A 23,025-nucleotide genomic window follows, 5' to 3' on the forward strand; every position below is an offset into this window, starting at 1 on the left:
CAATGTGGAAAATGCCAGAAGCAGAGGAGAGAACCCACAATTTCTACTGTGCTTTGCTTCCACAGTGGTCTGGCTGACCTCAGAGTTGGCCTTTTTCCACTCAAGAGTTCAGAGGGGATAAGATGCCCACACCTCTGCATACATGTCCCAAAGAGCAGCCCAGGCAGAGGAAGTCCTTCCTGCCGCTCTGACTTGGCGCTGGGATGGGAGTTTATGAGCTGTCTGTGAATGTGAGCACTCACAGATGGCCCTCTTCCGTCTCCCTCACCCTCTGAGACGGCTCTGCTGGATCGTGATCTGTCCCTTTTCCCATCAGGGGACAAAAATGGCAGAGAGGATGGGAAGCAGCAGCCTGTCCCCTCCCCTTCCCCCAGGTGCTATAGCTTTGGAATCGGACCCAACGTCTGCCACAGACTGGTGAAAGGGCTGGCAACCGTGTCCAAGGGCAGTGCTGAGTTCCTGGTGGAGGGGGAGCGGCTGCAACCCAAGGTAGGCGGAAGGGCCTTGGTCTCTCCTGGTGCTGGAAACTCAGAGGCCCAGACTGGTCATAGTCAATGGTGGAGAAGGGATTTCACCCCAAGTCTTAGCTCCACGAAGTCACACTGCAAGCCAGTGAGGATCAGAGGTAGAGGCCACAGAGGCAGTTCTTGGAGCTAGTACAGGACACCAGATCCCCTGGTCTCCAGCCACTGGATCATACGGTCCATCCACTGGCTGGGCAGAACTGGAGATCCTGAAGGAGTCACTGCCTCTATGGACGTGAGTTATGTTTGGGGTCCTTTCTGGCCATGTCCCTGATAAGGACAAATGATGGCTCAGAAGAATCTAAAAGGCCCAGAAATCAAGGTAATTGTAGTCTTCCTTCCATTTCCTGCATCACTGGCACAAATAATCCAGCCTTTAGGAAGTCCCTGTGTCAGCCTAGATCCTCCAGGAACAAGAGACAGAGATGAGGTTAAGACTGCAAGAGGTTTATTGAGGGATAAACTCTATGAAAGGGAAAAAAGGAAGAAACAGGAAGGGAAAAACTCTTCAATCCATGTGCAGATGCACCACTTATAAAAGGAAAGGACGGAAGCAGGATTGGGCAGGGAGAGCCTCAGACTGCAATGCAGGTCTGGCAAGGACTCAACCAACTCAACAGGGATCTCTGGAGCAAGGATTGCCCATTAGGTAGTCTATGTTGGGTGGAAAGATCAAGCACTGCCTGGTATCCCTGTTACACTTACTTGTTCTCTGGGGACTTCCAGGGAGAGGTGTGGTTTTGGTTTGAAAGCTGAGGCATTGCATGTGGAGACTGTCACCTAATCGCATTCCTTGCAGCAAAAAAGCACAGTCTTTTTCAAAGGGAGATTTGAGAGGACCCCTCTATGGCTGCCACAATCCCCAAATCATTTTTCTCCAGCTTTGTAGTACATTTGAGGAAATCATCCTAGGCGATGCTAAACCACTGTCTAGATGCTAAACCAGCTGTCATTTACTGAACACCTATCATGAGGCAGAGACTTCAAATTCAGGATCCCAGATAATCCTCCCAACTGTATTGAGAGTTGAGAATTATGAGCCCGCTTTAACAGAAGGGAAGACTGTGGCCCAGGAAGGCAAGTTGACTTGCTCAAGAACACTGCTTAGTTCATGTTTTGACACAGGCTTTCTGTGTGCCCCGGGCTAATCACAGCTCTACTTTGAGCCTTGGATTTTCTCATTTATAAATTGCTAAGCTTAGAGAAGGTGACAGCAAAGATCTGCTCCAACTCTGACATTTTAGGAGTCTAAGAAGCTCAGAGGCATGTTCACCGCTGAGCAAGCCACCCCAGGGTCCACTGTCATTTATTGCATGTTCACATCGCCTCATGCTCATACCCACGTGGTCTTCATGCTCCTCATCTGTACATATCCCTGCTCGCATATCTCCTCAACCTGCGTTCTGACCCTACCCAACAGATGGTCAAATCCCTGAAGAAGGCCATGGCCCCAGTCCTGAGTGATGTGACTGTGGAGTGGGTCTTCCCTGAGACCACCGAGGTCCTGATCTCACCTGTCAGCACCAGCTCTCTCTTCCCCGGAGAACGGCTAGTGGGGTATGGCATTGTATGTGATGCCTCCTTATATGTCTCCAATCCCAGAACTGTAAGTATTTTAGAAATTCCGAGGATCAGTGGGGGTCCAGAACCCTGCCCGCAAATCCATTCTTAGCTGGAAAGAATATTCATGGCAGCTGGGAACTAATTGGATCTGAGTTTACTGTTGTGCGGTATAGCTGTCAGGCCATGAACATTTGGTCATGGTAACACCATCTGGGTAAATGCTACCATCTCAATATGTGGTTCTCAAGATCCCCTGGAGCAGAAGAACTTGGGGAACATGTTTGAAATGCAGAACCCTAGCTCCAGTCCAGGTCTACTGAACAAAAAAATCTCTGAGGATAAGGCTTAGGAACCTGCATTTTACCTATTCTCCTCAAAGTGATTTTGATGAACAATTCAGTTCAGAACAACTGCACTCAGCTTTCTTTCTCCATATATTCTAGTCAGCTCATATCTCCTTAGATGAATTTGTGCCTTATTTATTTATGAGGATAATTCTCTTGTATGTGGTGGCAAAAGTGGCATAAAAGTGAAGAACTTCTCGGAAGGAGGTGGAATTCATGCTAAAATGTAGAAGATTACCTGAGAAGCTATTTCCTCACCTGTCTTCCCTCTTTAGTGAGTCTCTCCACTTCCCCTTAAAGGATCTGTCATCTGGTTTTGTTTTTAAGCAGGAGCTACAAACTCAATGCCTAGAGGGATTGGACAGGGATGAAATGAATGAAATGGACTTGTAAAAATGAAAGGAGATAGCCAATGTCATGAGGGACAGCCGTTATCCTTGAGTTCGTAGAGAGGAAATGAGGAGTGGTGAGGAATATAGCAAACTGGATAGCACACACCTTGTCTAAAATGGTCAGCCCCTACTCAGCTCTAACAAATTGTGGCCAGGCAGGAATGCAGGCCCTGTGATAAATGTGTTTCCAGTCTTTCAAGAGAAGTTAGAATTTTATTTGAAATTTCCAGATTTTAGAATGCTATGGAATCTAGTAAGAACCACGGTCAGTAATAGTCAATGTGTTTTGGAGAGTAGAGTGTTCAACTGCAGGGAGAAAATGCTAAACAAAATGCTGGTCAAGTCTCTGCACAGTCTAGGCTCTTCTTGGAGGTCTGGGAGATAGCAGATCATCAACTAGCTACTACTAGCAAGGACTATCAAATCCATTCTCCTTTCCTTGCCCACGAGACTGGCAGTGCTTTCTCCTGCTACTAGCAGAGCTGCTGGGTAAAGGGTGTAAACATGACTTCCCCTCCTGGAGGGCAATCTAGAAATAACTAATGAAATTAGACATACATAACTTATCAACCCAGAAAAGCCTTCTAAGAATCAAACACATAGAAATAAAAGTGATGTAATAGATTTACGTCCAAGGATTTATTTAGCATTCTTTTATGGTGGCAAAAAAACAAATGGCCACAAAGTGAATGCTAAACAACACTTAAGGGTCATAGAATATCGTACAGCTAAATGTTTAAAAGAATAGTTGATATGCAAGATTTCCAAAATGTTTTAAGCATGAAATTCAAGCTACTGATAAATGTAAGTAATATGGTCCAGTTTTTGTAAAACAAAATGACCCCAAAAAGCCCTTTTTTTTTAATATGTTTATATTATGGAGAATGGAATAAAAGGAACAGGCGATTCATGTTGTTAATCTTGGCTACCTATTTGGAAGCACCAGTAGCATTTAGAATTTCATTTTTTAATTTAGTAAAGAATGTAATTAAAAATATAAACAACATAAGTAATACAAAAAAAACCACTTCCATTCACCATCCCTTAAACAGAAGTCTGCCTAAACGGCCCAAACAAGCAAAAAACTCTCCTATTATTCTGGTTCTTTAAGGGTGGGACCTCCACCATCCCCCCCACACACACCCCTCCCAGCCCTTTGGATGTCCTTCCTGACATCAAGCCTCACTCCAAGCCCTCTTTTACATCCTTCCCTCCAGGACAAGAGAAGACGATACAGCATGCTGCACTCTCAGGAGTCCGGCAGCTCTGTCTTCTACCACTCACAGGATGAGGGCCACAGCCCAGATAGTGGAGACTGTGCCAAGAGCGTGGGGGCACCCTTCAATCTGAGGCAGGCCAAAGATGCCCAGCCATCCAGCGGAGACTCTACCACCAATCCTGGTTAGTCTGCTGCTCTTTGTGCTTCACTCCCTTCTCCAGGGAGGTTATGATTGCTACATTTACTGAACATTTACTATGTGCTAGGCACTTTATACAATTTCATTGAATTGTTAGCAGCTGTGGCGGCGGGTACTATTATACCAAATTTACAGATGAGGAAACTGAGACTCAGAGAATTTCATCAACTTGGCTAAACTCATGGAACTTGAAAGAGGTACAGTACAGAGAAAGAGTCTAGTCCTGTCTTCCTCCAAAGCCTGTTTATGATATTAGTTTCAGAGGGTATGTATGTGCAGTGCAGGAAGCAAGGATGACTCCAACATGGCACCTGTCCTTCAGAAGCTCTCCATCTAGTGAGAAAGACACAATCGGCCCTAACTCTGATAGAAAGCAGAGTGACAGCGGCCACAGGAAAGTTTAACAAACTGTGGGGATCCCAGGAAAAGGCACATCTGGCAGAGGATATTAACCAAACATAACGAGGGCACTAGTTCTTAGAAGCAGAAATGGAGAGGAGAGTCCAGGCAACAGAAACTGCCTGAGTAAAGATGTGGAGGTGTGACACCCAGAAGACACATACACAACTGGTATGTTTGGAGTACATAGTACCTTGAAAAGGAAGCAGAAAGGAGAGTAGCTGGGTAGACAAATTAGTGCTGGATGAGGCAAGGCTTTGAATTCCAGGTGAGGTGAGGCACCTGCACATATTTCAGCAGGCAAGCAGTGAAAAACTCAAGAAGTTTCCAAAGAAAGGGATATTCAAGCCCCTTTTTCTTTCCCCAGTATTCTTCCTCCCTGATGGCTCCCCGTCACCCCTTCTGCCCAGGTCTATACCTCTCCCAGCGACGGCGAGCATATAGCACCAACCAGATCACCAACCACAAGCCCTCCCCAAGGGCCCCCATTGCCAGCGACCCCACAATGGCTGCCAGGAGATACCCACTGCGGAAAGCCAAGCTGCAAGACCTCACCAACCAGACCAGCCTGGATGGTCCATGGTGGCAGACTGATTTGCAGGTACCCAAGCAGGGCATGTTGGAGTTGAGGGAGGCCATGGGTGGGGGAGGGCTATGTCTCCTGTTTCAACCACAAGGATGGAGCTTGACCACAACTTACACTGAAGTGAGTCACTTCTTCCTTCTTTTTCTGGACCTTCATCTGCCTGACCTCCAGTGATACCTTCCTAATAGTGATACCCTTTGGTCAATGACATCACCCATTCTCAGCTCATAAAACTTCCCAGTTGGCAAGAAGCACCTCCATCTCATTTGATTTTATAGCACCTCTTGGAAAGGAGGGAATGTGGGGGCTGGCCACCCCCACTCTGTACAGATGTGGAAATTGAGGATCAGAGAGGTAAAGTGACTTAACCAGGGTCACACAGTCAATCAGGGGTTTGCAACCCAGGAACTTCTGCCTGCAAAACCCTTGCTTTCCCCACTGCATCACCTTCTGCAACTTCTTCAACTCCCAAGGGGTGTACATTCACCCAGGGCAAAGATCATCTCAAAGTTAGAGCCACAGTAGGACCAGTCATCCAATGACCAGCTTTACCAGAGTTTTTCAGACCCTACACTATTGACATGGTAATTCTTTGTTGTGGGGGCTTCCCTGTGTGTTGTGGAATGTTGGGCAGCTTCCCTGGCCTCTATCCACCGGATGCCAGTAACACTACCATCCCCAGTCAGGACAATCAAAAATGTCTGTAGACACTACCAAATGTTCCCGGGGAAGGAGGCAAAATCACCAGGTTAAGAAATAGTGTCCTAAATCAAATTGGTGTTTGCTATGAACTGTATGCCTTATCCCATTTTCTTAAGAATGGGCTTTATGTAGCTTTGTCACTGTGTGTCTATGATTGCATAAAAGCAGCCTTCCACCCTCCCACTCTGACCTATAAACCACATCCCTCCCCACCTTCACATACACATAAGTCCTCTATGATCCCCAAGGGTGGAGATAACCCCCACCTTGTCCCTGAAGACTCTTCTCTGTGCTTAACATGGGACCACTCGATGTGGTTAGAAGACACTGACCCTGGAGCCAGGCAGACTCTGCTCCCCTAGCATGTTGCTTAACCTCTCTGAGCCCCAATTTCTTCATCTATGAAACTGGGGAGAATAGCTTATCAGATGATTGAGCTAACAGCCATCAGCAGATGTTTACTGGGAGATAACGGCAGTTAGAGGGCTCTTGCGGGCATCAGCTAAGAGATGAAGTGCCTAGTGCAGCACCTGGCACACAGTCAGTGTCCTTTAAATGCAGCTCTACTTGGTGCGAGCTCTAGGCAGTTGGGCTTCTCTTCTCTCCTGCTTGCTTCTGACCCAACTTTGCTCATCTCTCCAACCCCTGCTTGCCTTCTTCCCCAATCTGATGCTCCCTGACACACTTATATGAATGAACACGCATGCATATGCACACACATGTACACACTCCCTGCAGCCTGTGGTTGGGTGAAGGGGGCTCAGTATTAGACTAATCTGTTGCTATGAAAACTGTAGCAGCTTCTGTTTCTCAATGTGGTGGTGATGGTGGGGCAGGGGTGAAGGGAACCCAGTCTCTAATGGGGTAGGGCAGCCTTGGCTGGGTACCAGTTCCCACTGAGACCAACCTAAGAGAGACCAGTCCCTTTTGTCTCCCACACCCCTGTACCATTCCTAGGACTGCAAGCCCAGAGGAAACAGGAAGGAGGGCCCCAGCCCCTGCCCCAAGGAGCCCCCATCTAATGGGGAGGTATAGTCCTCTTCCCAGTAAATACTTGAGATGAAAAAGATCCTATTATGATCTCTTCTCTCCTGCTTGCTTCTAACCCAGCTCTGCTCATCTCTCCCCAATCCCTGCCTGGCTTCTTCCCCAGTATGATGCTCCCCAACACACTTGTGTGAATGCACAAGGTTGATAATTATAACCAAACACAAAAAAAGTTTTTAACTTTTGGCAAAAAAAAAAAAAAAAGTGGATTTAGAATATTACCCCTGGTATGTGATTCTCCATGATTTTCCATGGTTTTCTGTGGTTTGGACTTTATCCATGGTTTGGGATTATTTGTGTTGATGTTTCTCATCGGTAGTGAATAGTAGGTTATGTGTCCTTGGGTACTAAGGGGGCAGTCCCCCCAGGAGCTCAGGGGAGCTGGGGTACCCAGGGAAGAGCAATGCCTTGGGGTGGAGGGCAGGGCCCAGCCACCAGGAGCTCAGCCTCCTCCCCTTTCTCTTGCATTCTTAGCCCTTGCTGAACAATGGCCAGGACCTGGGTCAGGGCCTCAGACTCCGGGGTTCAGGGGCCCGCAGGCCCTCTCTGCTGCCCCAAGGCTGCCAGCCCTTCCTGCCCTCAGGCCAGGAGACCCAGGCCTGGAGCCCAATGAAAGAGCTGGATCTTGGGTCCAGCTTGAAGCCTGCCTCAGATAGCCGCAGCCCTGGGGACCTGGGTAAGTGGCCACAGGCTCCAAAACCTGACTGGGGACAGGAAGGAATCCTAGGCAGTAACCCAGCTTCAGATGACAGGCTGGAGGGCAGACGCCTGTCCCTGGGGAGCAGCTCAGGGGTGGGGGCGGTCTGCTACGGCCCATGGCTCCCAGAGGACCTCACCAACCCTTCCTTCTCAATCAACGTGGCCCTTGGGCTGCCTGTGAGGCTCCCAGATGTCCTCCCTGCAGAGTGTCCCCACCCCACCCTATCTGGCCCCCTCAGATACCAGCTTCCTGGGAGGTGGGTCTGCCTCACTCCTGGGGACAAGCCCATGCCACGCCTGCTCTCCGAAGGAAAGAGTCATGTGTTCCCTGGGGGTGGGGGACTGTACTTGCTTCGCGGTGTCTGTGTCCTGGGGAAGGATGATGTCCCCTGGGGTTGGGCCCTCTGTCCTGAAGCTCAGATCACAGTCGCTCGTCCCTCCACCCATAGAGCCGTCCCATCATCCCTCCGCCTTCGAGACGGAGACGTCCTCGGACTGGGAGCCCCTGGCTGAGTCCGAGGAGCGGGCCAGTCCCAGCAGGCCTGCCACCCCAGGCCCTGTGCTGGGCAAGGCCGTGGTCAAGGGCCTGCGCGACAGTCAGCGTTTGCAGTGGGAGGTGAGCTTCGAGCTGAGGCCTCCGGGGCCCGAGAGGGGCGGCGCGCGCGAGGCCGACCTGTGGAGCGAGACCTTCCACCAGCTGGCGGCCCGCGCCATCATCCGCGACTTTGAGCAGCTGGCGGAGCGAGAGGACGAGATCGAGCAAGGTGAGCGCCGAGCCATGGGCCCGCCCCCTTCTCACAGCCCCGCCCCCAAGCCCCACCCCTTCTCCGCCCCCAAGGACCTCGTGGCTCCACCTCCCCGGGCTTCAACCCTGTTTCTCCCTACAGCCCTGCCACCGCCCAATGCTCCACCTGCCGTCCCCCATCTCTGCCTCCCGTGCTTCTCTTGACCCCCAACTGCCCCCCAACACACACACACACACACACACACACACACACACACACAGAGCCCAGGGCTCCACCCCCTGCTTGATCTGCCCCCATCCCCCTACCTCCAGGAGCCCCACTCCTCCCAGCCCTGGGCTGCTCCACCCACCCTGTGATCTGTCTTCCTCACTCCTCACTCCTTCCCCTCTGCTCCAGGTCCCTCACTCCTCCCTTTCCAGGGCTGTAGGGCTTCAGGGACAGAACTTTGAGGACCGCCCTATTCCACCTGCCTTGCTCCTCTGGGACCACATCTGCCTTCCCACAAAACCCCCTAGATCTAATCTGTCCTCTCAGTCACCCATCAACACCATTTACTGAGTGCAGATTAGCTGGGGGCCAGACTCTCGGCTCACCAGTGCAGGGGCCACCACCATCCCTGTCCTTACTTGTGAGTGCTTGACATGAACTAGCAAGGAAGCCAGCTGACATTAGTCAAATAACTATACACACAATTAATTGAGTGCATTTGTCCTAAGTGCTATTAAGAAAAAACACAAGGATCCAAGAAATTGTATAACAGGGATGGTAGGGAGGCTAATTTAGCTCAGAAATTGGGGCACACTTTCCTAAGTGATTCCTGGGAACTTGATGGAGCACACTTGGAGAACAGATAGAGATACAAACAGAATATGTCTATTATCTGCTATAGTTTATGCTTTATTTATATTATAGCATTTTATTGTTTATACTTCACATTTTTTGTATTTTATATACGTTATTTTTTTTCTTCCCATGAGCACTTCACCTTACAGTTTGTAAGATGTTTGTCCATCCTTCATGTCCTTGGCACCTCATGCAGCCCTTGGCGGCAGCAAGCCAGACACTGCTCACCTGTTCGGTGGAGCCAGCCTGGGCTTTAGAGTCAGATCTTCCGCACTCCTGATCTCAGGTCCATTCCTAACTTGCTGTGTGACCTTGTGCTCACCACTGTCCATCTCTGGCTTTCTATCTTTTCTGCAAGATTGTCCCAATGGGCCAGACCAATGGTCCCCATGCAGCCAGGGGACCTGTGAAATCCTCCAGCAAGATTCTCATCAGACAGCTGCAAAATGAAAATAGAGAATACAGAAAACATAGAGATTTGGGCTTTTTTTTAAATAACACTGAAGTTATTTAAAGAAAGTTACTGTTTTTTTTATTCTTAGCTATCTTACCTCTTTCATATTAAAATGTCCTTATTTTATGAAATGATGGTGAAGGTTTGAATAATCTTGAGGGTTTGTTTTTTTTTTTAATGTCCTTAATGGCAAGTTGGTAACCCCTTCCTTTTAAGGGCTTATTTAATTTCAAAGATGGGACCACTGATCTAGCCCTCCCTTTAGCTTCCAGAGCTTCCATGTTAGGGAGGGCTTTCCAAGTCCACACAGTGACCCCGGCTTCTCCCTCTGCAGGGTCCAGCCGCCGCTACCAGGTGAACGCCGTGCACACCAGCAAGGCCTGCAATGTTATCAGCAAGTACACAGCCTTTGTCCCTGTGGATATAAGCAAGAGCCGTTACCTGCCCACCGTGGTGAGCTACCCCAACTCCGGTAAGGCAGGTGTACGGCCAGGGCGCCTCTGAGGGCCAAGCAGCCCCCAAGTGGGCCGGAGGAGGGAGACTGGGATACAAAGGAGCATAGGCCTGCAGGGAGGGGTGCAGGGAAGGTCCTAGAAGCTGAAAGGCCCCCAGAAGATGGTTTGGCCACCAGAGGGTGAGGGGCTCTGCAGAGGGCTGCAAAACCATCCTGTTCCCTTTTGCCCACTAAATGAATATTTTTCCAGTTGGTGTCTGCTCACTCTAGAAAATTCTAAAATATAGAAAGACATAAATAAAAGTGACTGGAACTGACAGTCATCCAGAAAGAGTGCTAATTACCTCCTTGGTGTGACCATTCCTTGCAAGACTTCTCTCTAGGGATATCTGTATGTAGAGAAATCAAAAGACAAAATTTTTAAATCGAACACTATTTTCATATTCTTTTTCATTATAGGTCATTACAAGCTATTGAATATAGTTCCCTGTGCTATACAGGGACCTTGTTGTTTGACAGAGATCATATGACATCACTTAGAATCTAAAAGGCAGATCATTTTGCATGACCTGGATCATACCAATGTGTGCTATATCTTACAAACTATGGGTATGGAAAATATCTTTCCATCTTTTCTTTTTAATAGCAACAGGTATCCCACTGCAGGGAGCAATTATCATCAAACAGCCAATTAGATGGTATTCCAAAGCCCTTTATATATATTAAATCATTTAACCCTCAAAACAGCTCTGGAAAGAAGATACTATTACCCCCATTTTACAGGTGGGGAAGCAGAGGCAGAGGGGGTTAAGTAACTAGTCCATGGTCATATAGCCGAGAGGGGCAGAGCCAGGCTTTGAATCCCAGCGGCCTGGTTCCAGAGTCTCTGCTCTCTCCCACTCCTCTTCGCTGCCTCTTAAAGGTTTATCAGAACCTATTTAACCAGCGCCCAACTGTTAGACCCTCTGTTTATCCCCCCTTTTGATTACTGTAAATTCTGCTGCAAAGAACATCTTTGTGCACCTGTCTGGTTATCTCCTCAGGGTTAAACGACATTTAGAACTCAGATTGCATATCAAAGGGTTTCCTGGTTTTAAACTATTACTATGTATGTTCTCAAACTGGTCCTGCCCCCAAAAGTTATTTATCCTGATGGCCACTCTCATCCACATGGAAAATTGGTTATCTTTCTAAACCTACCCATCTGATAGGGGAGGAAAGACTCTCTCTTTGGAGAATTTCTGTAGCTTCTTTGTTGAAACATTTTCATATGTTTATGAACCATCTGTACTTTCTCTTTCCTGAATTACATTTTCTGTCCTTTGCATCAGTTTTTTTTTTTTCTTTTTAAAGCAGACTTCCTGTAAGAATTGTGTTTGGAAACAAAATGTGCCTTTCCTTATCCCTCTTGCCTGCCCCCTTTTTTTAATCCGTGGTACAAAAATATTCAACGACCCTCCCTCTCTGCCTCAATTCCTCTGGTTTCGAGTTCTGGCCAGTGGCCCAGACTCTCTTGCCAGTGGGCATTGTCATCCCAAATGGTAATCCCCAATGTCTCTCCTGCCCACCCATCTCTGACCATTTTCTTTGCTTCCATAGCTACAGTCTGGGAGTTTTAGGGACCAGGCCCATATCTTAACCCAAATCCCACCACCCCCTAAGATCTGGATTAGCACAAGCCAAAGTGTGTTCCAGGAAACTAGAACCCTAGTTCTGTGTCCTGTTAATGGCCATTCAGCACAAAAACAGGAAATACCAGATTAGGAAAAAATATTCCCAACCACTGGATTAGATAAATCTCCAAAGCTTTCTTTGCTGCAGAACTGCTCAGAGCCTTTAGGGGGTTACTATTCATCAGGGGGCTCAGAGAATGGACTACAGGATGCAGCTTCTTCAAAACTTATTTTCCAAAAGAATTCTTCGTTTTTTAAGGGACAATTTACAAACTAGTGTTCTCCAACAGTGGGGTTTCCCAAAATACACTTTAAGGTGCTATAACTTCATCTTCCTTCCATCCATCCACTGTTGGTGATACCCTAGGACTTGAGGGGCCTGCCTGTGGGAAGTGGGGCTGGGACCTCAGTTTCTGAGACAGCAAACTGGGAGAGAAAGGAGAAGGAGTGTTCCTGAAAAAAAACAGCTTTTTAACTAACTAGCAAGCATTGCTGGTTTCTGAACATTATCTCAGCAATAGTATTTACCTGGCAAGGTAAGTATTATTACCCCCATTTCCCAGATAAGGAAACTGAGGCTCAGAATGGTCAGCACCCCATCCAGCTAGTAAGAGATGGGGCTGTGGTTCAAACCCGGATTATTCCGGCTTCACAACTCATGGTCTTACCCTCCACAATGTCTTCCCGCTTTTGGATAATGGACAGACTGAAACCAGAAGCGTCCCTGCCAGCCCTGGGGAAGAGGCAAAAGATGGGCACAGTTGTCCCCACCTGTCCCCTTCTCCTTGTCCTCCTGAAGGTGCTGCATTGCAGATGGCCAGCTCTCGGGTCCTGACCCGGCAGTGGAGGGGCACTTCTGCCGGTTTCAGACGGTCCCAGACAACGCTCAGGGAAGACTCGGCAGCAGGAGATGGCAAATTTCAGAATCTAAGTAAGAGCCACCTCTGGTATGTTCTGAAGCCTGGGCCCCTGGGTCACCACAACCTCGTGTCCGAGATCCCAGAGGCCTCTCTCTGAGTCTGCACTCGGGGCCTTACAGGGCCAGAGCAAGGCCAGGCCTCCTGGACCCTCCAAGGCCTGAGATGGGGGCTCAGCCTGGCCCAGTCATGCCACCATTAGCACAGCTTTGCTGGGAGAGTGGCTGGGAGCCAGCGAGTAGCGTGGCCTCCCTGCGCACATGCCCACGCTTCCCCTTTCAAAGTCCACCAACCTCAGGGGCTGTTGCCTGCCTCCAACCTCTGAGTCCCCCAGGCACCAAATGCCAGGAAACCTAACAAACAAGGGGCAAAGCAAAGCACGAAGAGGCAGTTCATCTGCTTGGGTCCCACCATCTGCTTCTCCCAGGATTCCCAAAAGTTTTCTTTTTACCTTCACCTGATTTCATTGTGCCTGCAGCTTGGGTCCTTGAAGATCTGTGATCTGACATTTGGTGACTTTGCACTAATTCACAGGATAGTTTTAGCCCTCTGTGTCCGGGGGTGTCTGCACATCTTTTCGTCCCACTAAAGACAGCCTAAATGCTGCATTAGTCCTAACACCTATGTGCCCTCACGTGTACAGTGAGGGTCTCTTGCCTTCTTCCGTGCATGGGAAAGACATCAGAGGTCCCACCTCACCACCAACCCCAACATCCAGATCTTAACAACGTTTTATATGAAGGATTAGAAAGTGCTCACAGACATTGAGGAGTTAAAAAAAGGAACAGTGTGTGAAGGGGTAGAGATCCAGAGGAGGATCTCCTCCAAATTAAAAGATTCTACCAACCCCTTGGTCCCTCAGAGCCTCCAAAACCAAGGGGAAACTTCTCTACCCCTGAGCCAAGCTGGGGCCCCCAGTCTAGAGAAGACTTCTGGTCTACCCTTTCCTTTCTCTGTAGCTCAGCCCTTGATGGCTGATGGCTTCCATCAAAATCACAAATCCTTTCTTTCCAATTGTCCTCTGATTCACAGCCAATGTGTATGACTTCTAAACTCTGAGTCTATCCCAAGCCCTTTCCCTCCCCAAGCATGACAATGGCTAACACTCACTGAGAGTTTTGTTTCTTCTTCGCATTAAGAGATGAGGAAACAGGCTCCAGGAAGTTAAGTGACTTACTCAAGATCACACCGCTGATGCACAGTAGGGCCAAGACTTGAACTAGCCATGTCTGGCTCCAGAGCCCAGGAGGTGCATTAACCACCATGCTCTTTGCCTGCTGGTCCCCAGTCTTTCAGTCACAAGTTCACTCCTGTGCTGTCCCCAAGCACCCAGCAGTAAAACAGAGCTTCTTGCCCACACAGAGCTACTAAGGGGCTCAGAGGGAAGACAGAGTCTCTGTGGAACACATCTGTACATGGAGCTTGTTCCGTAATTTGGATCATTCCTTTAGAACAATTGCCCATCCCTCTCTAGCCCTGGAAATAATAATTGTGTGAATAATAACCCGATTCCACATTTTGAACAAACAATATGCAGTTATTACGCCAGGTTTACAGATGGGGAGACTGAGGCTCAGAGCCCTCTGACAGGTCAGTGCCATGTTGTGGTGTCTTCTGGAGAGCTGGCATGGACCCATCTCTCCCCTAAGCCCCAACCCTCACCCTCAGGCCCCTGACCTGTCCCTGCTTCCCTGCTGTGTCTATAGCTCAGGACTTTATTGAGCACTTACTGTGGGCCAGGCACTAAACACTGTCTGTGTATTATCTCATTTAATCCTTACAACATCCTTGCAATTGAAACATATAAAGAAAGTAATTTTCCCAGGGTCACACAGCTAGTCTTTGGGAGAGTTGGGATTTGCACCCAGGCATGTTCACCTCTTGTGGTGGAGCAGCAGTGGTATCTCTGGGGGATGAAGTCCCCTCCAAGCACAGGTGGGGCCCCTGAACTTGCTCTGCCAGCACATCCCCAGGTACAGTGAATCTGGACCAGCCCTCTCTTTGGGAGAATGAAGGAGAGACGGGGAGGGAGAGGGGAGCTCAGGCCTCACTGGCTTCCTCTGCTGTAGATGTGGAGGAAAGCTCCACGGCGCCCTTCAGCGAGACCGCATCTCCAGGCCACGAGAAGTACACGCCTTCTGAAGGTGAGGGCGCAGCCTGCCAGTTCTCTCTTTCATTGAAATAGTGATTGATTATTGGGCCAAGGGAGGGTCTTAACCCAACAAAGTCCTCAGTGGTTCATTTATTCCTCAAAACAGCCCCATGCAACATAAATCAGAGTATCCTCACTTTAAAGATGAGGAAACTGGGACTCAGAGAGATGAAGTGACTTGCCCAAGGTCACACAACAAGTGGGTGACAGAGCTAGGCCTGAAATCAGGCCTGTCAATTCCCAGTTCCTATCCCCACTCTACCACCTCACTCTGCCTAGGGTCCTCCAGCAATGTGCCCACTGAGGAAACTCACTGTCCCTACTTGGGGATGAGGGAGGATGTAAAGCTGTCACTATCCCTACAGGTAACCCTCCAGGAGATGCCAGGGGCTGCCAGCCAAGCGAACTCGGAGACCTGGTTCTTTACGCTCAGACCCACATATTTTCACCCTTCCCCATACCAACTGGGTCCCAAACATCCATGCAGCCTGATCACTAAGTCAGATCCCAAAGGATGTAGGCAAGCTCCTGCCCCTCTCTGGGCCTCTGTTTTTCCCTCTCTGGGCAGTAAGCAGTTAGACAGGGTCATCTGTCAGGCCCTAACTGTCATTCTGTGGCTCTCCAGGTCCCCTGCGCAGTCTGGCCACCAATACCTTTTCTTCCTTGAAGGCCTCAGAGACTCTCTTTGGATCCAGGTATGTGAGATTTCCACTGGGGTTCTGCTCTATACCGCCCCCGGTTTTCCCAGCACTGTTCCTGGCTTAGAAGGCCAAAGGCAGGCCCAGCCTGTCATGAACAATCTGAAGGGTGCCAAGAAGTGCCCCTGGCCCAGAGCTATCACTGCCTTCAAGGATCCCACTGCCAACCCCTCTCCTATGTGCTTCCTCTCCCCTAGGCCCACGGTTTGTTTGCAAATACAGGTACCCCTGGGGGGCGAGCATCAGACTCTCTGACCACTGGACTGAATAAGAATATGCTCTCAAAAGAGCATATTCCTGGGTTCACACCTCCTCTAAAAATAAATAAGTAAAATTAACTACCCACCTGTCCCCCCAAAAAAGAGGGTCCTAAAAAGAACTCTACCGTGCTCCTCACCCAGGCTGCTGCTAACTCACTGAGTGATATGGGGGAAGTGCACTCCCCCGGACCTCAGTTTCCCCAGCTGTCAAATGAGGAGATGGAAGGAAGCCATCTGTCAGATGCTTTCTGGCCCTGAATTTCTGAGGCTGTTGAGTGGGCTGGGGGGAGGGGGAGAGGGGGTGACCAGGGACACTACCAGGGCAGCTGTGCCCACTCTTCCCTGGCTCCATCCACACAGGCTGAACCTCAACAAGTCCAGGCTGCTGACACGTGCGGCCAGGGGCTTCCTGGGCAAGCCACTGACCAAGGTTCCAGAGTCAGTCCCGGGGAGCCAGAGCTTCGACTACATCCCACTGGTGAGTGCCCCAGACCTCAGACCCTAGCCCCGACACTCAGCACAGGGGCTGCCCGCCATACCCTATCCACAAAGGGCAGAGGACCTAGACCTTCTCACCCACGTAGCCAGCAAGGCAGAGGGAGTTTGCCTGAGTCCCCCACCCAGGGTCTAGGAATGTTGCTAGAAACCTGCGCCAGCACCACAAAAATTCTCTGCAATCTGCCATCTTCGCTTTAAAAATTCATAGGAATTTTGCATTCTACTCCACCACCTATGTCTGTCTGTTTTTCAATACATAAAGATAAGCCTTGAAATGACTCACAAGAGAGTAAAATGAACATCCTTGGGACATGCACCATGTTTAGCAAGTGGCTCTGCAGACACCCCAGCCTGCAGGGCAGGGTCAGAAGCCCAGGTCGGGAGTGAGTGAGTCTGAACTGAGGACCAAGCGAGCCTGGCTCTGCCATATCTGGAGCCCAGCAGGGTTGGGGCTTAGAAGGTGCTAGAAGGAGGGACACGCTTTGAGCTTCTCTGCCCAGCTCCAGTCCCTGCATACCCAAATGCATAGTGTCACTTTGAATTTTCAAATATCCCAGGTGACCAAGTAGGATGCACGTGTTCACTCAACATGTGTTTGATGAGCCAGGCCCAGCGCTAGACCCTGGGAAACAACCTTGAACTAGGTGAACATATAAACTCACCACACTGTCTAGTGGGGACACCGACAAGGAACCAGGAAATTCTGATTGCTGGGCTCTGTGACAGGAGAGGTCGGGTTTGGGAGAGGGAAGCATGGAAAAGGGGGGAGACACTTACTTCAGACTTGAGGTCAAGGAGGAATGAAGCATGACTTCTTAAGGAATACGATGGCTAAGTCAAGAACTGAAGAATAAAGAGTTAATGGCCGACAGCCTACAGAGGAGAAAGCTTGGGAGCTTGAGAATGGGCTTGAGAGGGGAAAGTCAAAGATAAATCAGTGCCTTGGAAATCATAGCTTGGATTTATGCTGGGAGAAAACTGAAACCACTGAACTTATGGCCTCCAAAAAGTATCATGGCCTATGACTTACAAAGACCATCCAGGATGCAGAAAAGATGGAGTGGGGATGGGGCGGGGGTGGGGGGAGGAGGGGGAGAAAAGTAGAGCAGGGACCACATGTGGTGGCAGATGGTGGACTGCAGAACTGTTTAGAAAGTTGGGACTTGGAAACTGGTGCAGAGGGAGGAAGAGGGAGGTAAGCTGCCCAGAAACTATGGGTGGCGGTAGACGGTCCCAGTGGCTGAGCTGGGCCCACTTGCCCAGGCTAAGAGACAGGTTTGGAGTGAAGGTGTTGAGCTGGGCTTGGAAACTCATCAGCTGGAAGTCCTAGTGGGATAAAGCAAGGCGGTGCTCAGCTGGGCTGGGTCGCCCGCAAATCCCCCAGGTTGGCAGGGGAAGCTGAGGGAGATGAACGGGTGGGCTGTGTGCATCCTGCCTTGGGCGTGGCCTGGGGCTCCACGGGCTAAAAAGTTTGAGGCCCACTGAGGAGCTCCCCCACACACAGGTGTCTCTACAGCTGGCCTCTGGAGCCTTCCTGCTCAACCAAGCCTTCTGCAAGGCCATCCACATCCCCATGGAGAAGCTCAAGTGGACCTCACCCTTCACCTGCCACCGAGTGTCCCTCACCACCCGCCAGCCCCCGAGCCCCCAGATGGGCACCAGCCCCTCACCTCGGCACCTGTCCTGTGACAGCATCTCCCTGGAGCCTCTGGCCGAGGGCAAGCCAGGCTGGGAGCCCAGGGCTGTGATCGAGCACACGGGGAAGCTGTGGGCCACGGTGGTGGCGCTGGCGTGGCTGGAGCACAGCTCAGCCTCCTACTTCGTTGAATGGGAGCTGGTGGCCGCCAAGGCCAACTCGTGGCTGGAGCAGCAGGAGGTGCCCGAGGGCCGCACGCGGGGCATGCTCAAGGCTGCCGCCCGCCAGCTGTTCGTGCTCCTGCGGCACTGGGACGAGAACTTGGAGTTCAACATGCTCTGCTATAACCCGAATTATGTGTAGTGGAGGGTGGTGAGAGGGGCTGGGGCAGCGGGAAAGAGGAGGGGGCCTGCGGGTCTGTGAGGGGTCTTGAAACTGTAGCCAATATATCGGTTGTTAGAAAGAGCCCTAGATTGGCAATCAGGAGGCCTGAGTTCAATGCCAACTTTTTGCTATCACCGAACTGTGCAATTTTAGGCCAGCCCCTGCCTCCCTCTGGGTCTCAGTTTCCCCACCTGTAAAGTACATGGGTAAGGTTGCACTCAGCCTCTAGAAGGTTCAGTTTCCTTTCTGCTCAGACATCTGGGCAGCCGTGGGGTTTACTGCCACTGGGGAATCAGGAGAGAGGTGCAATTTAAGCCTGAGTTCTCCCTGGAACAAGATCACATGGACAGTGCCCCCTCAAATAAACGGTGGTTGAGCAGACCCAAAGGTTGAAAGTAACCAGACCTGTGAGCTCGCCTCTAGGCCTGGGGAGACCACCTCTGCCAGCTGCACTGTGAGGGAGGCACTTGCCTCCCCAGTGACCGTGCAGGACCCTGAATCCCACTTACAAACTGCCTGGAGAACCTTTCTCCTCTGCACTTTACAAGAATCACCAGGGGGAACTTTTATTTTGGCTTGGAAACCCTTCGTATATTTTAGTATTGGTCTGTAGACTCTTTGTGACTTCCCGTCTAAGAAGAGGTGGTGGGCAGGCTGAAGGGAGGCACCTGCAAGCCGAGGTGTTAGAATTAAGCTGCAGTCTGTGCAAAAATAGTCCCCAAAGAAGAGACATGGTCACAGAAGTCAGTGGAGAAAGCAGAGGATACCGTTAATAATTCACGCGCTTGCAGGAGTTACATAACGCAAGCTCTATCCACTTGTGTCGAGGGGCTAGAGAGGCGCCCTGTGCCAGCTGCATTCTGGGAGAGCGGAGGCCCTCTCCTGCCACAGCACACTTTGAGAGAGAGGGGCCTTCTTTGCAATAGAGAACTGTGCTTGGCTGCAGTGCCTTTGGGGATGGCAGCTTCAGTGAAATGAAAGACTCTTGAAGCTTCAAAGCAGAGAGCCCCTAGGGCCTTCCTTCTCTCAGGCCCACCATGTGGGGACAGGTGTGTCGCAGCCTCAGATTCCCTCAGGGCTGGGTCTCAGTCTCCTCTGCCCTGCGGATTCCCCTGGAGGTGGGTCTGGACCTCACCAAGGAAGCCCACCAGCTTGGGACCCCAGACTGAATCCACACCCCCCGTCCACCCCCGTCTCCAGGGAGATCTGGAGGGCCCTGTGAGCACACACACCTGTGGAGGAGCTGCGGGCTCTGAAGCTTCAGGAAGACTCAAGAAATGCCCAGTCTTCAGCAGGGAGTGAGAGAAAGAGAGGGGCCCCAGCAGGACACCCATCGTGCATGGAGAAAGGCAGCGCCGCCAGGGCGTGGTACCCTGCCCGCACGCGGCTGGGCCTCAGTGCAGAGCCCTGCCCTGCCCTCCCGCTGTGCTGCAGACTCTCCGGGGAGGGGCTTTTACCTCCCCAGCCCTTCCGAGGCTCCCCCCCAAAAGCCAGGAGGGGAAGGCGCTGGAGTCGTAATAGCAAATCCTGTCAGCTGCTTGGTTGGCTTTTCTGTTTCAGATTCCCCTTTTGGGGAGGAACCCAGCCAGGCAGTCACCCACACCAACAGGGAGGAGACCCTTGCTCCAGACCTCGTCACCTCCCCGCACACCTCCCTGCCCCGCAACATGACACTCCTGAAACTGCAGCCAGCAGCCCAGCTGCAGCTGGAGGAGGTAGCAGTAGCCCTTTCTGGGCCCACCATGAATGGAAATATTGTCAGGGTGAGAGTTGGCACGCCTGACACTAGTGTGGGCCAGGGGCTTCTCCTCTCTGGGGGCCCTGGAGCTGGAGGTGGGGGGTTCCCCTGCTCTGATCTTCCCAGATTCTCTGTCTCTGATGTGTTTCCCTCTTAGTGACCATGGACTTGCTCTGATTGTCTGTGTGACCTTGAACAAGTCCCATGTGCTTTCTGGGTCTCCTTCCCCTTCTACCATGACCAGGTTGGACTGGGCTGGCCAGCTTCCTGCTTAGCCTGATTCTGGGTCTCCAAGCTCAGTGTGGACAATGACCAGGGCTCAAGGTGGTCTGCTGCCTGCCCAGTGTAAAACCAGTGCTGCAAGAACCCCTGGAAGGAGGAACTGAGAAGCCCAGCAGGACAGTGGGCTCACCCCCTCTTCTCAGACCCTGCCCCAGCAGCAGCTGCTGGAGCCCTGGACAACTTGGATGCACAAGCAACTGCTGACCTCCATGCTGCCCAGAGCCCCAAGGTGAAGAGGAACAAGTCCTTGATTTCAGATAACTGAAGGGCTTTGGGGGACATCTGGATAAGAGATATATTCTTAAAGAACTTCAGTGATATTGAAAGGACATGCAGTCTCAGGAATGTGCCTCCAGGACTGCCAAGCCGAGGTCCAAAGGAACTGGCTTTAAGGAAGAGAGAAGAACCTTAGGTCATAAGCACATGCGTGGAAGCTCAAGTGGTTAGCTCCAAAGGTTCTCAAGTAGATGAAGAGTTGCCCCTGCACTCGGGATTGATTTGGATGAATCCGGATTCTTTGTTAACTGGGCCTTTGCTTTTTAGGTCACGCAGAAGGACACTGATGCCCTGCCTGGCTGAAGAATCAGGAGGGTACAAATGCTTAACGGCACTGTCCAACAACACGTGGCCTTTAGTGGAAAGAACACTGAACTGAGAGCTGGGGAATTTAAGTGTCGGTCTAAACTCCACCACTAGTGTGCTGTGTGACTCCTGGAAAATTGCTGGCTCTCTCTGGGCCCCATTTCATCTTTGGTAGAATGATGAGGTTACTCTAGATCAGCATGTCCAGCACTACTTCTTGGTTGATGTTTCTTGGTGAATTAGCAATTCATGAGAAACTACCCCAAGGGCAAATATGTTGGGGAAACACTAGGAAAACAGATTTCTTGAAGTCAGGGCAACTCGGTCCCATGAATATATAAATGAGCGTTGCCAGTCTCCACGAGGTGACTCAGAAGGTGTTTCTCCCCAGGTTATTCAGTTGGGAAAATGCTGGTCTAGATCTCCCTTCGAGTTCTCTGGGCACTGACATTCAAAAAGCCTTTACTGAGAGCCGACTGGATGCCAGGCACACTGGGGTGGTGTAGTAAACATATTAGGTGGTGTTCTTTGGAGCTTTTTGGAGCTTGGTGAGAAGTATTTGAAGGCTGTCTGCTTTGTGAATTTCCTGGTGCTCCAGGCGGGGTGTGTCTTGACTGGCCACACCCCCACCCTGGGGTCCTGCCATCTGTGGGTGTGGCCTCAGGCACCGCTGGCATTGAAGTCCGCCCTGAACTTCCTGACACTCACCGTTGTGTGAGTCAAGCTGACCCCTGTGGCCAGAGTGGAAGCAGCGTGGGGCTCTGGCAGGAGCTCGTGCTGTGGCCTCCTTGTCCAGCGGAGCAGCGGGAGTCCCTGCAGCAAAGTCCCCCAAGGGTCCAACCTGCTGCTACACACAGAGGCAGAGCCCTCTCTCTGAGTCCCCTTCCGCTGAGAAGACCAACTCCAGATCCCGGAAAAACTGGGCCCCACACGTAAGCAGACTTACACTGGACTTGTAAATAGCATCAATTTCCAGTCAGCGCTTGTATATTCCCAACCTGTCCCTTGCCTGTGGGCCAAACCAGTGGCATCTGCTGTCCTCCACCACTGCGACCGATGAATGGAGTAGCTGGTTCCAGGACTAACTGCTGGTGGGTTTCCACCTGCTCCTCAGATGTTTGAGAAAGCAGGGGTTCCTCTTCTTCCTTTCCAGCTGTCAGAAAGGTCTCTGGAAGTTTCTTCTAAGTTTTGAACCGTCCCCACTCTTATTTGGAGGGGTCTCCCCGATCTGTATGCAGCCTGCCCCGGGGGATTGAGCACCCCCTGTTCACCTGCCTGGGCTGGAACTTGTGTGACACGCCACCACCCGTCGTTGCAGAGTCCAAATGCTGCCTCTCACTACTTGCATATTGGAACATATGTGGACCCCAGACACAAACGCATTCTGCATCCTTAGTGTCCTGGGAAAGGGAAGAGAAGGGCTCTGTGACCCCAGGAAACAGGCTGTGTGCTCACCGCCATGGTAATCAGAAGATCTTTTTCCCCCCACCAGTCTAGCAGGGACCAGAGAAATCAACAACCAAAATGGGCACATTCCTCGGCTATAGCAGGCTCCGTGGTGCCAGTGTAAAAATAACCAGGGCAGGGGCGTGTGTGGCATTTTGCAGCTGGATAATCTGATCTGCAGGGCTCCGTCCTAAGGTCAGGAGCTTGGCAGCATCTCCCGGCCAGGCCTCCAGCCCCCACTATGGAGCTCCCTGACCCACATGTCCCCCCCGGCCCCCAGCCTCTCAACACCACTGCCTCCCAGGCGACCTGACGAAGTGATATTTCTCCTGTTCATGCTGCACATCTCCTTGGCTTGGAGCCAGCTGTCTTGAGCTTACAGCCGCTTCCCAAGGCAAAGCGCCTCGTCTCTATGTGGTTGAGTGTGGGCACACCCGCCGTAGAGCTTCACTATTTGCCCAGGTGGCTTTGGCTCAAGCGGCATGGCCGGTGCTTGTCCCCCTCAGAGCCTCAAGTGCCTACAACATGCTACCCCATTCCTTTGCCTGCTCACCCATAATGTCCCCATGGTGCCTGTGACACTTCTTG

The 23,025-nt window shown here is 50.9% G+C and overlaps 1 protein-coding gene across 1 annotated transcript in view; it reads left to right on the forward strand.

Annotated features, from left to right (window-relative positions):
* The window catches only part of VWA5B1 (von Willebrand factor A domain containing 5B1), a 54,760-nt gene extending 36,392 nt beyond the window's left edge, over positions 1-18,368 (forward strand). The window contains exons 12-23 of the mRNA XM_032495345.1: positions 375-489; positions 1,945-2,130; positions 4,041-4,224; positions 5,051-5,241; positions 7,450-7,651; positions 8,124-8,438; positions 10,052-10,189; positions 12,644-12,775; positions 14,831-14,905; positions 15,539-15,608; positions 16,232-16,349; positions 17,874-18,368. Coding sequence (XP_032351236.1) covers positions 375-489; positions 1,945-2,130; positions 4,041-4,224; positions 5,051-5,241; positions 7,450-7,651; positions 8,124-8,438; positions 10,052-10,189; positions 12,644-12,775; positions 14,831-14,905; positions 15,539-15,608; positions 16,232-16,349; positions 17,874-18,368 — 2,221 coding nt within the window. The remainder of the gene's footprint in view (positions 1-374; positions 490-1,944; positions 2,131-4,040; positions 4,225-5,050; positions 5,242-7,449; positions 7,652-8,123; positions 8,439-10,051; positions 10,190-12,643; positions 12,776-14,830; positions 14,906-15,538; positions 15,609-16,231; positions 16,350-17,873) is intronic.
* Positions 18,369-23,025: the final 4,657 nt, after the last annotated feature.

Source organism: Camelus ferus, chromosome 13 (genome assembly GCF_009834535.1).
Source record: "Camelus ferus isolate YT-003-E chromosome 13, BCGSAC_Cfer_1.0, whole genome shotgun sequence".
Taxonomy (NCBI): domain Eukaryota; kingdom Metazoa; phylum Chordata; class Mammalia; order Artiodactyla; family Camelidae; genus Camelus; species Camelus ferus.